The sequence below is a fragment of the Macrobrachium nipponense genome, chromosome 40 (assembly GCF_015104395.2).
Source record: "Macrobrachium nipponense isolate FS-2020 chromosome 40, ASM1510439v2, whole genome shotgun sequence".
Lineage (NCBI taxonomy): Eukaryota > Metazoa > Arthropoda > Malacostraca > Decapoda > Palaemonidae > Macrobrachium > Macrobrachium nipponense.
In genome coordinates, this window is record NC_061101.1 from 58,412,787 (window position 1) to 58,425,607 (window position 12,821).

Here is a 12,821-nt window from a genome sequence, read left to right on the forward strand (position 1 = left end):
ATATCCTTCTTATTTCTATTTTCAGATCTTGATACTTATCCATTTTTCCCTCTCTTTCTCTTCAACTCTGGTGTCCCATGGTATTGCGACATCAATGAGTGATACTTTCTTCTTGACTTTGTCAATCAACGTCACGTCTGGTCTGTTTGCACATATCACCCTATCTGTTCTGATACCATAGTCCCAGAGGATCTTTGCGTGATCGTTTTCTATCACTCCCTCAGGTTGGTGCTCGTACCACTTATTACTGCAAGGTAGCTGATGTTTCTTGCACAGGCTCCAGTGGAGGGCTTTTGCTACTGAATCATGCCTCTTCTTGTACTGGTTCTGTGCAAGTGCCGGGCATTCGCTTGCCATGTGGTTTATGGTTTCATTTTTCGTATTGCACTTCCTACATATGGGAGAGATGTTATTTCCGTCTATTGTTCTTTGAACATATCTGGTTCTTAGGGCCTGATCTTGTGCCGCTGTTATCATTCCTTCAGTTTCCTTCTTGAGCTCTCCCCTCTGTAGCCATTGCCATGTGTCATCGCTGGCTAGTTCTTTAGTCTGTCTCATGTATTGTCCATGCATTGGTTTGTTGTGCCATTCCTCTGTTCTGTTTGTCATTCTCCTGTCTCTGTATATTTCTGGGTCTTCGTCTACTTTTATCAGTCCTTCTCATACACTCTTGAGCCACTCGTCTTCACTGGTTTTCAGATATTGCCCCAGTGCTCTGTTCTCAATGTTGACGTAGTCCTCTCCCTCCTTCCTTTCGTGTTGTGTATAGTCTGTCCATATTTGCTCTTGGGTGTAGTGCTTTGTGTATTGTCATATTTTTCCTGGTTTTCTGATCTATGCTACGAAGTTCTGCCTTCGTCCATTCCACTATTCCTGCACTGTATCTGATTACTGGCACTGCCCATGTGTTTATGGCTTTTGTCATATTTCTGGCGTTGAGTTTTGACTTGAGTATCGCCTTGAGTCTCTGCATATATTCTTTCCTGATCGTGTCCTTCATCTCTTGGTGTTTTATATCCCCTCCTTCCATTATTCCCAGGTATTCGTTATCCCATTCTCATCTAGTGTTTTTGATGTTTGCTCCCAATTCTGGTAGCTTTTTATTTATCCCTTCAGTTCTCGTTACCTTGCCTTTTTGTATGTTGACTAAGGTGCATTTTTCTATTCCAAACTCCATCCAGATGTCCCCAGATACAATGCTTACAGTCTGGATTAGGGTATCTATTTCCTTGATGCTCTTACCATACAGCTTGATGTCGTCCATGAACATCAGATGGTTGATTCTGTTGCCTCTTTTCTTGAGTTGGTACCCAGCATCCATCTTCTGCAGTACTTTTGTCATGGGAATCATGGCTATTACGAAGAGTAGTGGGGACAGTGAGTCGGCCTGGAAGATCCCTCTCCTGATATTAACCTCTGCTAGTCTTATTCCAGAGCTTGTAAGTATTGTATTCCAGTTGCGCATTGTATTTTTGAGGAAGCTGATGGTGTTTTCATCTGCCCCATATATTTTCAGGCATTCTATTAGCCATGTTTGTGTATCATGTCGAAGGCTTTTTTATAGTCTATCCATGCCATGCTTAGGTTGGTTTTCCTTCTCTTACTGTTCTTCATTACCATTTTGTCTATCAGGAGCTGGTCTTTTGTGCCCCTACACTTCCTTCTGCAGCCTTTCTGTTTGTGGGGGATGTGTTTTTGTATCCTCTAGGTAGTTGTATAGCCTTTCGCTGATGATACCTGTTAGTAACTTCCACATTATTGGTAGGCAGGTGATAGGCCTGTAGTTACTGGCTATATTTCCCTTACTCTTGTCTTTTTGTACTAAGGATGTTCTTCCTGTGGTCATCCATTTGGGTGCATGGTGATTTGAGATACAATGCTGGAGTTGTTCTGCTATTCGTGGGTGTAGGGCCTTGAAGTTTTTGAGCCAGTATCCATGGACTTCATCGGGACCTGCGGCTTTCCAGTTTGGCATTTTCTTTAGTTGGTGTCTGTGAATCTGTTTATTCTCCCTGTTTTCTTCTTCCTTGACTTCCTGGAGCCATGTTGCATGTTTGTTGTGTGATACCAGATTGCTCCATATGTTTTCCCAGAGTCTCTAACTTGGTTCGGCTTCAGGAATTTCTTGGTGGTTGTCTTCCCCTCTTAGTTGGCTGTATAGTCTTTTCTGGTTGGTATGTTATTATTATTATTTTTTTTTTTTGCTCTATCATAGTCCGCCAATTCGACTGGGTGGTATTTATAGTGTGGGGTTCCGGGTTGCATCCTGCCTCCTTAGGAGTCCATCACTTTTCTTACTATGTGTGCCGTTTCTAGGATCACACTCTTCTGCATGAGTCCTGGAGCTACTTCAGCCTCTAGTTTTTCTAGATTCCTTTTCAGGGATCTTGGGATCGTGCCCAGTGCTCCTATGATTATGGGTACGATTTCCACTGGCATATCCCATATCGTTCTTATTTCTATTTTCAGATCTTGATACTTATCCATATTTTCCCTCTCTTTCTCTTCAACTCTGGTGTCCCATGGTATTGTGACATCAATGAGTGATACTTTCTTCTTGACTTTGTCAATCAACGTCACGTCTGGTCTGTTTGCACGTATCACCCTATCCGTTCTGATACCATAGTCCCAGAGGATCTTTGCGTGATCGTTTTCTATCACTCACTCAGGTTGGTGCTCGTACCACTTATTACTGCAAGGTAGCTGATGTTTCTTGCACAGGCTTCAGTGGAAGGCTTTTGCCACTGAATCATGCCTCTTTTTGTACTGGTTCTGTGCAAGTGCCGGGCATTCGCTTGCTATGTGGTTTATGGTTTCATTTTTCGTATTGCACTTCCTACATATGGGAGAGATGTTATTTCCGTCTATCGTTCTTTGAACATATCTGGTTCTTAGGGCCTGATCTTGTGCCGCTGTTATCATTCCTTCAGTTTCCTTCTTGAGCTCTCCCCTCTGTAGCCATTGCCATGTGTCATCGCTGGCTAGTTCTTTAGTCTGTCTCATGTATTGTCCATGCATTGGTTTGTTGTGCCAGTCCTCTGTTCTGTCTGTCCTTCTCCTGTCTCTGTATATTTCTGGGTCTTCGTCTATTTTTATTAGTCCTTCTTCCCATGCACTCTTGAGCCACTCGTCTTCACTAGTTTTCAGATATTGCCCCAGTGCTCTGTTCTCGATGTGACGCAGTCCTCTCCCTCCTTTCTTTCGTGTTATATATAGTCTGTCCGTATTTGCTCTTGGGTGTAGTGCTTTGTGTATTGTCATATGTTTCCTGGTTTTCTGATCTATGCTGTGGAGTTCTGCCTTCGTCCATTCCACTATTCCTGCGCTGTATCTGATTACTGGCACTGCCCATGTGTTTATGGCTTTTATCATATTTCCGGTGTTGAGTTTTGACTTGAGTATCGCCTTGAGTCTCTGCATATATTCTTTCCTGATCGTGTCCTTCATCTCTTGGTATTTTATATCCCCTCCTTCCATTATTCCCAGGTATTTGTATCCCATCTCATCTATGTGTTTGATGTTGCTCCCATCTGGTAGCTTTATCCCTTCAGTTCTCGTTACTTTGCCTTTTTGTATGTTGACTAAGTCGCATTTTTCTATTCCAAACTCCATCCTGATGTCCCCAGATACAATCCTTACAGTCTGGATTAGGGTATCTATTTCCTTGATGCTCTTACCATACAGCTTATTATTATTATTATTATTATTATTATTATTATTATTATTATTATTATTATTATTATTATTATTATTATTATTATTATTATTATTATTATTATTATTTATTATTATTAATTTTTTTTCTTTTTTTTTGCTCCATCACAGTCCTGTAATTTGACTGGGTGGTATTTATAGTGTGGGGTTGTTATTATTATTATTATTATTAATAATTATTATTATTATTATTATTTTTATTATTATTATTTATTCAGAAGATGACGCCCTACGTATATGGAACAAGCCCATCACAGGGGCCATTGACTTGAAATTCAATTTTCCAAAGGATATGGTGTTCATTTAGGGAATGGAAGTAACAGGTAGGTATTTTTTTAACCCCTTGTAAGATGGATGTGGGTCTCCTTTGACCTTTATGGAAGGTATTTTAAGGTGTGACAGTTGTGTGGACACTTATGTCATGCATTTAGATAAATTTTATTTCAATTTGTTCACTTTGCAGGGTTCAGGATTGTATTGTGTCTATCCACATTCTATTTGTTCAATTTGTTGTAAAGTAAACCCAATGAAAGGCTGATATATCTTTTAAAGATTTTCAGATAACATTTTTTTTATATTTGATCTTCATGAATAGTAAGAGAATCAATTACTCCTGGACCCTTTGATGAACAGTTTTGACACAGAATATGACTGTGGCACCCTCCTCTGACAATTTGTATTTGGAAAAGGCTAAGAAACATAGTGTAATTACACTGGAGCCCTATGCTCCAGCACGGAGCAAAGGAAAATTGACCCTAAATGTCTGTGAAATAGGACTAGAAATATTCCAAACTTTTTATGATAAGTATTTGACCTTTTGATGAGTACAGAGGCATTGTTAAAAGTGTTGTGGCAGAGAGCCTAAGATATCATCTGAAGGTCGAAGAAACTGACAGTAGAATCCACCTCAGCAAAAGAAAGTGAAAATTTAAAAGTATTATCACATCTTGGAGAGGTTTAAGTCACTGCAAAGCCCTGACCACTTGTCAGTCTGCACTCCACTTTGCTTTTGGCCGCCATTGTTTAAAGACATCTCTACGCTTCTTTGCCCAACTGTCATTTACTCTCCTCTTGTTTTCTTTTTCCCAGTTATATGTTTGTGTGTGTGAGCTATATTTTCATTAGGAAGACCCCTAACTTGCAGTAGCCTTGGGAGCGGAAACTGTTTGTCAGTAGGTGGTGTCCAGGTAAGAACCTTGATATATACATACAGGAACCTTTGATCATAGTGCCCACCTCAACCTCCTCAATTTGTTTTTTAGGCTGAAGGAAAAAGTATTTGGTGATGGCATATGTGAGGGGTATTGCCCACTCACTCCCATTCACCACCAGGTTACACATTTCAGCTGCTCAGCTGCATTTTCCAGCTTTCCTATTTAAATAGGTTTGTTTACCTAGGAAAAATACAAATCACAGAAATGAAAAAGCACACAATTTTTCATAATTTTATTTCTTCTGTAATTGGAGCCACTTCAAGTGATAATGTAAATCTAGTTAGATGTCTAATCTAACCTTTAGATTTTTATTTGAAGAGGAGCCAGTAACAAAAGAAATTAATTGTTAAAATAATACATTCTCCTGGAAGAAACCTTGATATCATTTTACAAAATGTAAAAGTAGTAAGGCTGGTCATTTCATTATTTAGTAGTTAGCATTATGTGTAGGTTCTCTATTTATAAAATGTATTTTATGCTATTTGACAGTTAAAAGAATTTATCAGACATTCATTGCTAGGCATCTGTCTTCATGGTGTAAACAACTTGGGTGTTTGCATCTATGGCAACTGAAAGCTGTCTGATGGCAAGTTCATGATTATGCCTTGCTGCTTTCTGTGTTTTGACCTAACCATTTCTTGGAAGACTTCAGTATTTCCTATGTTTATAGTACTGTACGTATTTCTTCATTTTTTGTTTAAATTTACATATCTTTGTTAGGTCTTATATATAATCAGAGCAAATAGCTACAATTTTATTAATTTGTTTTATATTTTGTAATTTGACATTTATTTGTTTTGTACAGGTTCTTATCCCTACTGGTCGCTGCTATGGTGAGGATTGTGCCTTGAATAACATTGCTTATGGGACAAATCAACCAGGTCCTTCTATTACATATTCTATTACAACTGCAACTGGGAGTAACCAGTGCTCCAAAGCAACGCAACTTCACCAGTCTGCTCATCACTCCTTACAGCTTCCTTACACTGTGTTTGGCCTTGGACGCAACTGGAATTTTGTCGAAGTTATGAAAGTTGGTATACCTCGTGGAAATAATTCAATAACATTGACTAGCAGTTTCACTCAAATTATTCCCAACTCTCAGCTGATTGTCATTCCTTACCCAATGGAAAACCCTGATCAGTGGGTGAGTAAGTTGTTCATAACACCCAGCAAAGCAATGCTAATGACAGCAGGTGCTCTTATTGGAACTTGTCTCTTTGTTGCAGCCATTATTGGCATACTACATCACAGGGAGAAGCAACAGGATAAGAGAGAAAAGCAACAGGAGGCTCATAAATTCCATTTTGATGCTATGTAATGATATGTGTTATTTCATTACCCAGAACATTTTGACCTTAGGTAACAAAAACCGTAACAGCTGACTTGTGTGTTTTAAATATTTATTCTGTCTTTCTGCTTTGAAGAGTTCTTGAAAAATATCCTTTTTACAAAGCAGTGGTTATTTTTTATAAATACAGCTGTATCTGTAGACAATTTTTTATCCAGTTGTTATTGCTTTTGGATTACCTTGGGTCATGGAAATTGCATAAGAGTGTAATGCTGTTATTCCTTTTGAATATTTATATAATTTTTTAGGGATATTTTTCATGCCAGTGTCTGAATTAAGTTGATTTACTGACTGGTTGTTTGAAAGATATTGTTGTGGAAACCATGTGGTTGATTAAGTCATCAGTTGTAGTGCAGAACTCTGAAACCTGAACTTTGAACCTAGGGCATGGATCATAGAGTTCTGAAGTAATTTTTCTTCCTGATAACTCTTATTATGATATTTTGTTATGAAATTGAGTGAAAATGGAAGCATCTAGAAAGAGCATTTGCATTCTTGATATAATATACCCATATAGCATTATTTTGCTGTGATTGTGCATGTAAAATTTTGTAAGGTTATTCTTGATTTTAGGCTTGGTCTAAGGCTGTAGGCTCTTGATTTTTAAAATGTCATGTGCAGGAATATCGCGATTAACCACAATGAATAGCCTATTGGTTTAATACTTCTATATTGGTTTCATTCTACTATAATTCACATACAACCTAATCAGTTTAACGGTGATAAAGGATTTAGTTTAGAATTTGCTATGTATTTATTGTATATTGAAAATGATGAAATGCTTATGTAATATAGTACATAATAGAAATATGTAAAAGATGCCTAGTATATGTAGACAAATAAATTCTAATTTTAAAACATTCACAATGTATTTTAACTGTTTTGCCAGAAAGTAAGTTGTTTACTGTTTGGTTATTTGGTAATGCCTGAGTGGTGGCTTTATTTTGTTGAGTGGGAACACAGTTGACCCCTGACTATTGGAGGTTCAGGATTCACGGATGCACTTATGTGCAAATAATTCTGTGGAACATAAATAAATAATTCATGGAAAATTTGCCTATTTGTGGATTTTTTTGTAGAACATATCTAAAATATTCACAAATTTTCATCTTATTTTCATGACTAAATACATTTTTTATGATAAAAAAATTATTTGCTAATTTTCAAATATTAATATTAATGTAAACTTAGTAAAATAAAAATTATTTACTAATTTTCAAATATTAATATTAATGTAAACTTAGTAAAATGAAAATTATTTAATAATTTTTAGATATTAATGTTATTGTAAACTTGTAAAATATCAATGATATGAATTTTTCTTGTAAGTTCACCGAATGATATACCAATGTTATCTCTATCTACATTAGAAGAAAATGGTAAGACTTGATTACTGTATGAAAGAAAGTGTGCGTCACTGAAAGAATAACAGTTGTAGGAGTTTTCACGCATAGTTGTAAGACATATAGTACAGTATTATAGGGGCAATGTTGTAAGGTGACTCGAAAATGATGTTAAAGTGTTTTAGGATGATAGATTAAGATATATTTGATGTTTGAACTATTAAAATACAGTTGAAGCATTTTGGGGAGGAGTCTCAATTTGGTGAATTTCAGCTATTTGCGGGCAGTTCTGATCCTTAACCCCTGCGAATACCAGGGGTTTACTGTATTGCCTTTCAGGGGATTAGCCACCTATTTTCTTTTTTCATGCTATTATTGTGAAGTTGTACCACTGAAATGGGACCTCATATGCAACCATTTAAGCTATGACATTTGAGTTGGTGACCCTTGGGTTTTGAGATGCCATATACATTTCTAAAAAAAAGAAAAAAAAAAAAGTAGCTTTGTTCCTACACCAAATACTAACCTGAGGTTCTGTATGTAGGATTTAGCTTGCGAACATGAGCTGGAATTCAAACTTATTGACAAAGTAGTAAACTACAAACAGGCAGTGGGAAGCCCACCTAATTATCATTTTGCACTCCACTTTGCTTCTGGCTGTTGTCAAGTCCAGGCTTACTAGACCACAGAGTTAAAAATTTAATAATTCGATAAATTATGAAATTTAATAACTTATGAAATTCCAAAAATTCCTGAATTGGTGCATTTTCTTTCACATCAATTACAGGCAGTCCTTGGGTTATGAGGGGTTCGGCTTACGGCGTGTTCGGCTTATGACGGGTTCGGCTTACGACGTTCCGAGGTTAAGGCACTTTTCAATTATAGCCAGTCCCCGGGTTATGACGGGGGTTCTGTTCTTGAGATGCGTTGTAACCCGAAAATCGTCGTAAGCCGAAACATCATAAAAAATCCTAAGAAAACCTTACTTTTAATGTTTTTGGGGTGCATTAAAAACTATGTAAATTGCATTCTGATTGCATTTTGCTTAAAAAAAAACCTTCAAATATTGATTATTTTGCATATTTGGTATCATATTTCTTGTGCCAGATCAGCTTTGTAGGCGTCGTAACCTTGGAACGTGTCGTAACCCTGGAAATAATTTCTGATGAATATAATTGAAAAGCGCCTTAACCTCGGAACGTCGCAAGCCGAACCCGTCGTAACCTGGGGACTGCCTGTATATTCATCAGAAATTATTTCCAGGGTTACGGCGCCTACAACGCTGATCTGTCAGAAGAAATATGATGCCAAAAGTGCAAAATAATCAATATTTGAAGGTTTTTTTTGATGAAAATGCAGTAAGAATGCAGTTTACATAGTTTTGAATGCACCTAAAGCATTAAAAGTAAGGTTTTCTTAGGATTTGTGACGATGTTCCGGCTTACGACGATTTTAGGCTTACAATGCGTCTCGAACGGACCCCATGTCGTAACCTGGGGATGCCTGTAGGTATAATTGGTGGTATTGCTCTGTATTCCATTCATATGGGAAATTGGCAATGGGGGCTTTTTGTCAGTTATCCATGGGTGAAATTGGTGGGCCTGGCCATTTAAAGCAGAAAGACAAAATTACTCAAATGGTAGTAGTATTCGTATTGGTTTCATGTTGCCATCAGATTCATAATTCCATAAAGTCTACCATTTATTATAAAAGATGAGTTTTCCATTGCTTTATTGCTGACCAGGATGGTTACATTTGATAAAGTCATTCATAGTAGGTGCAGCTTTAGTTGTTTTATCAGCACCTGCATTACCTATGATGTTGAAAAGAGTAGGGACCAACATATTTCAACACTGACACTAATTGTTTATACTTTAGGTTATGCCTGAATTATGCTTTGTAACCTTGTTACCAAGTTTAATAACCACTCCTGCTCGTGCCAAGGATTTTCCTAGATAGAAGGATTTAGTTTTTTTACTGAGGAAAATACAACTTACTATAAACATTTTTATAAGTGAACATTTTGTGGTAGGGAAACAGTTTATGAAAAAAGCTACTTGTTGACTTCTGACCAGTTACTCTTGAAGTACTTAACCCTCTTACGCCGATTGGACGTATTAAACGTCGAGTCAAAATGTCTCCCGTATGCCGATTGGACGTATTATACGTCGACTCAAAAAAGTTTTTTTTTAAATTCGCGGAAAAATACTTATAGGACTACCAGCCGAAAACTTTTGATTCACGCGCCTTGGGGGATGCTGGGAGTTCACGGATCAAGGCGTTGTTTTGTTTACAATCGTTACGCAGGCGCTCTAGCGCAAATTTCTTTCTTATCGCACTAAAAAGTATCAGTGACATCTCAAAAATTATTTCGTCACTTTGACATAATTTTTGCACCATTTTATATTATCCGTTACATGGAGTATTATATATGAAAATGTGTGCAATTTCATGTAGAATACAACAAAAAAATATTCATGATTGTAGCTTTTATCAGTTTTGAAATATTTTCATATAAATAACGATAAGGTGCCAAAATTTCAACCTTCGGTCACTTTGACTCTACCAAATTGGTCGAAAAAACGCAATTGTAAGCTAAAACTCTTATATTCTAGTAATATTCAATCATTTTACCTTCATTTTGCAATGAATTGGAAGTCTAACACAATATTTCGATTTATGGTGAATTTATGAAAAAACAAACTTTTTGTTTTTTTTTTGTTTTTTTGTTTTTTTCCCTTACGTCTGCGCGGTAACTCTTCCGATAAATTTTTTCATGCGATTGTCAAAATGTTTGCACCATTTTAAAATTAGCCGTTACAAAATAAAAGTTTTATATATGGAAATCTGGCGCAATTTTCATGTAGAATACAACTAAAAAACCAAACCCATGGTTGTAGCTTTATCAGTTTTGAAATATTTTCATATAAATAACGATAAGTGCAAAAATTTCAACCTTCGGCCAACTTTGACTACTGAAATGGTCAAAAAAAACGCAATTGTAAAGCTAAAACTCTTATATTCTAGTAATTAGTTCCAGTCATTTACCTTTCATTTTGCAATGAATTGGAAGTCCCTCCTAGCACAATATTTCGATTTATGGTGAATTTATGTAAAAAAAACTTTTTTTTTTTTCCTTACGTCCGTGCGGTAACTCTTCCAATAAATTTTTTTGTGCGATTGTCGAAATGTTTGCACCATTTAAAATTAGCCGTTACATAAAGTTTTATATATGAAAATGTGCGCAATTTTATGTAGAATACAACTAAAAATGATTGAAGGTAGTAGCTTTTCTCTTTTTGAAATATTTGCATATAAATCACGATAAATAGAAAAAAAACCCAAAAAACGTTCTGTCAACTTTGACTCTACCGAAATAGTCGAAAAACGCAATTGTAAGCTAAAACTCTTACAATCTAGTAATATTCAGTCATTCATCTTCATTTTGAAACAAATTCGAAGTGTCTAGCGCAATATTTAGATTTATGGTGAATTTAAAAAAAAAAATTTTCTTTCCCTCCGTGCGCAGCATTCTCCTAATATTTTGCGCCTTTTCATATTAGGCGTTTATAGAGTTTCATATATGAAATATGCGCAAATTCATGAAAGAATACAAAAAAAAATATTTGAAGGTTGTAGCTTTTCTCATTTTTGCAATATTCGCTTATAAAAAATATATATATAAAAATTTCGACATTTGGTCAAATTTAACTCTTCCGAAATGGTCGAAAACTGCAATTCTAAGCTAAAACTCTTTCAGTATCGTAATATTCAATCATTTGTCTTTATTTTGAAACAAATTGGAAGTCACTAGAACAATATTTAGATATATGGTGAATTTTTGAAAAAAAAAATTTTTATGTCAGCGTGTTACGAATTCATGCATCATTTTGTGATAATATTTTTTCTGTGTTGCTTTGATCGTTTTACAATGTGTTATATATCAAAATGATTGCAATTTAGTGTAAAATACAACTAAAAAAAATTAACTCTTTAGCTTTAACTGTTTTTCGCACAGCTCGATTTGAATACAATTATGTATGAATTTTTTTTTTCGCTGCCATATATCGCATTATTTATATATGATAATTATATTTTTTTTCATTTCTGATGGTTGCATACTAAACTTCAGGCAATAACAAAAAAAAAGGAGCCAAAAATGAACTCTTAATCTTGAAAACTAAGTGCGCTGTGATTTTTTGAAAAAATTATTTTTTCTGCTTCCGCGCTCACTCCAAGACTGCCTCGGCATACGGGAGACGTTTTGGTTTTTAGGGCTTAGGCATAAGAGGGTTAATAGTAAAAATTAAGTTGTTCCGACGCCGTATACTTACCCTGAACTACTATCGCAGGAGAATCCTGAATGTCAATCTGGTACCGACGAGAAAAAATTGGTTGTTTCTTCCCCTACCCTTAGCCAAATACATGCCCCAGGGGTCAAAGATCCTGACCCATGACTCAGTCTCCAGTCCTTTCCTGGTTCGTGGTAGCGTTCACCCGCTTCAGCTTGTCGTCCATTACCATTCCGTTTCCCTGTGTGTGTGTGTTGGTTTCGGTGTTAAGATGGAGGCTTCTTCTCAACGGCGTTGCCCTGGTCCTGAGGGCAGGGCCTTTGGGGCTTTTCTCTCCCCAGTGAAGATAGACCCTCACACTTTATGTAGCAAGTGTCGGTGCCGCCCTTGTTCGTGCAAGGCCACGTGTGGTTAGGGCACCACGTGGATGGAGTATCAATGGGATCTGGCCTCGACAAAGAGGAAGAAAAAGCCTTGATCCCCCTCCAAGAAGTCTTCCTCGCAAGTTCCGAGGAGTAGAAGCACGAGCCGGGAGCCTGGAGGCCCTTCACCGTCTCCGGTTCCGCTTCAGGATTCCCCAGCAGAGCGTCGGGATTTTTCCCCCGTCCCCTCCCAGTGAGGGAACCTAGGTGAGTCTGTTGCCGGGCCCCCGCTCCTAGGAGTCCATTTCATTGCCCCCACAAAACGTGCTGTTGGATGATACCACCTTTCTTCAAAAGTGTTGGACGCGTGGTGGTCTGCAGGGCGCCCCATCAATGGATGTGCTGGTAGTGGCGTGCCAAGAATCTGCCTCCTGCTGCAGTGTCCCCTTTCCTGAGTGGAGCGTTCCGGTTGGTACACCCAGTGTCCCCGTGGGTCTGTCCTTGTCCTTCTCTGCTATCCCAGCCACCTCTCCGGAGGTGGGGGA

At 37.3% G+C, this 12,821-nt stretch overlaps 1 protein-coding gene across 2 annotated transcripts in view; it reads left to right on the plus strand.

Annotated features, from left to right (window-relative positions):
- The window catches only part of LOC135212182 (T-cell immunomodulatory protein-like), a 178,362-nt gene that overhangs the window by 56,813 nt on the left and 108,728 nt on the right, over positions 1 to 12,821 (plus strand). Inside the window, exon 3 of one of the 2 annotated variants that reach the window (XM_064245628.1) lies at positions 5,734 to 6,853. The exons of the other annotated variant lie outside the window; for it this stretch is intronic. Within the exon in view, the coding sequence (XP_064101698.1) occupies positions 5,734 to 6,249 (516 nt within the window). The 3' untranslated portion in view covers positions 6,250 to 6,853. Of the gene's footprint in view, positions 1 to 5,733; positions 6,854 to 12,821 lie in introns of those variants that run through there. 2 annotated transcript variants of the gene reach the window in all.